Below are 2,174 nucleotides of genomic sequence, written 5' to 3'. Positions count from 1 at the left end.
CGCCAGTGGCACCCTCACCAGTGAGCTGCTCCCCTGGTGGCCCCCAGGCCAGGCCTGGGGCACGTCGGCATTAGGATGTTATTTTGGTATCACACTTAGCTCCAGCCATAACATGAGCCCAGAAAGTGAAAAATGGAACCCAGAGCTGCTGGAACGTCCTCCAGTGTCCTGTCCACACCTCCCCAGCTGGGCTGTGGCTCCCCAGCTCCCCACGGGCGGGGTGAGCTGCTCCCCTGGTGGCCCCCAGGCCAGGCCTGGGGCACGTCGGCATTAGGATGTTATTTTGGTATCACACTTAGCTCCAGCCATAACATGAGCCCAGAAAGTGAAAAATGGAACCCAGAGCTGCTGGAACGTCCTCCAGTGTCCTGTCCACACCTCCCCAGCTGGGCTGTGGCTCCCCAGCTCCCCACGGGCGGGGCCCTCCGGGTGTGGGCGCTGGCCCTGGCGATGACCTTGCACTGGATCCTCAGCAGAGACTTGGCCGGGCTCAGCCTACCTCGTGGGTTGTGGGGGCCGTGGGTGGGGAACTGTGATGTCCTACTGCATGGACGTTGTGACCAACCCTTAGTCTGCACACCGCGGAGACCTAGGAGAGGGTTGGTGGTGATGGGGGACGGACGTAGGCGGGCAGGAGCCAATGCCTGCCCTTGACAGTCTCCCCCATCGGCATGGCTGCACAGAGGGGGAGCCGCTTTAGCGCCAAGGATCACCATGTGGAGTGTGTAGCCCCGACCTGCTTTTCATGATCTTTTCCCTTCATCGTGCTGATTTTACTGCCCTGCTTCCCTTCTGTTTCCGCCCACTTTACGGCTTTTAAAAACATGCTTTTAAAAGTGATTGCACTCATCACCTTAGGCCAATGGGCAAAAGCATCAGGAACTAGAAATAGCCACCCAGGATGCTTATTGACTCTTAGTTTATTCACTAGTCTCTTCCTTGAGTGAGACAGAGAGAAAGAGGCAGAGACAGCACTCCCACAGGGTCCTGACCCTGCAGCCAGCCCCGCATCACACCCAGAACCTTCCTGAGCAGGTCAGCCTCGCTCACAGCCCCGTTCACCCACTGCGGCTCCATTGGGCCCTGGTCTGCTCCAGCCTGGCCTCTCAGGTCTCAGCGTCTTCATTGCCCCTAAGACCCGGGTGCGGGATCCCGTGCAGCCCAGTCTGAGGCCTCTCCCTTCTTCACTCCCACCAGCAATCCACGGCAAGAACCTGGTGGCCATCCTCCACCTGCTCGTCGCCCTGGCCACGCACTTCCGGGCCCCGATCCGCCTCCCCGAACACGTCTCTGTGCAAGTGGTGGTCGTGCGGGTGAGTATGGCCGGGGGTCAGCCTGTCCGTGGCTCTGCAGAAGGATGACAGTGTGGCGTGCCCCCTGTAGATTTCCATCCTCTTCCCCGCCCCCGAGAGGCTACCTTTCATTTTTCCTATTGACAGAGCGTACGCGTCACCCTGGCTTTGAGATAAGTGATTGGAGCAGGAACAATAGCATTGATTTGAAGAGGCAGGAGGGTGTTGGGGTTTCATTTCCCGCATTTTTGAAAAGAACACTTGTCTCCAAAGCCAGCTAGCTGGAATTCGAGCCCCTTGAATGTGCTTATTACTCGCTGGAGGAGGTCGAGGCGGCAGGAAGCAGCTACCCAGATTAGCGCGCGTCTGCCTTGCTCCCGCTAGTGCTAGCTCGTTAGGTCTGTTTCTCTTGATGCACTTGGGGATATGGATCTGGGACCCGGGTCCTCCTGGCGGGGGCAGTGGAGGTGGAGCTGCCAGCCCTCGTAGTTCCCTGCCTGTAAGCGCACAGAGGCTGCCCGGAGCGCGTGTGCGACTTTGTGCTGTAAGTGCACGTTAGGTGCCCGCTGTTCACTGAGCTCGCTGTGACGCCACCGGGAACACTGAACGGGGAACGAACCTGGGGAGAACCACACCTGCCGCAGAGCTGAGGTCATGCCGAACCCTGAGTGTTCCGAGTGTTCGAGTGACCCAAGATGTCCTGCTCAGCCGTCCCTGCTTTTACTTACCGTCCCTGGTCTCTGCGGTCCATGAGGGCGTGGCGGAACCTGTGTTTCCCTGAGCTGTTCTGACCCCTGCGCTGTCAGCCCCAGGGCTCGGCCTGACCTGACGGGAATGCCCCTTGCTGGCGCCGGGCAGGGGTCACCTGCCAGCTCACGCACT

General features: G+C 59.7%; 1 protein-coding gene across 2 annotated transcripts in view; it reads left to right on the top strand.

The window, feature by feature from the left end:
• The window catches only part of PARVB (parvin beta), an 85,351-nt gene that overhangs the window by 57,520 nt on the left and 25,657 nt on the right, over nt 1–2,174 (top strand). For both annotated transcript variants that reach the window (XM_006150663.3, XM_014588672.1), the window contains one exon: nt 1,198–1,313. In XM_006150663.3, coding sequence (XP_006150725.2) covers nt 1,198–1,313 — 116 coding nt within the window. The remainder of the gene's footprint in view (nt 1–1,197; nt 1,314–2,174) is intronic.

Source organism: Tupaia chinensis, unplaced genomic scaffold (genome assembly GCF_000334495.1).
Source record: "Tupaia chinensis unplaced genomic scaffold, TupChi_1.0 Scaffold000294_1, whole genome shotgun sequence".
In the NCBI taxonomy this organism is placed as follows: domain Eukaryota; kingdom Metazoa; phylum Chordata; class Mammalia; order Scandentia; family Tupaiidae; genus Tupaia; species Tupaia belangeri.
The sequence above is the reverse complement of the archived record's forward strand: the minus strand, read 5'-3'. Positions and strand labels throughout refer to the sequence as shown.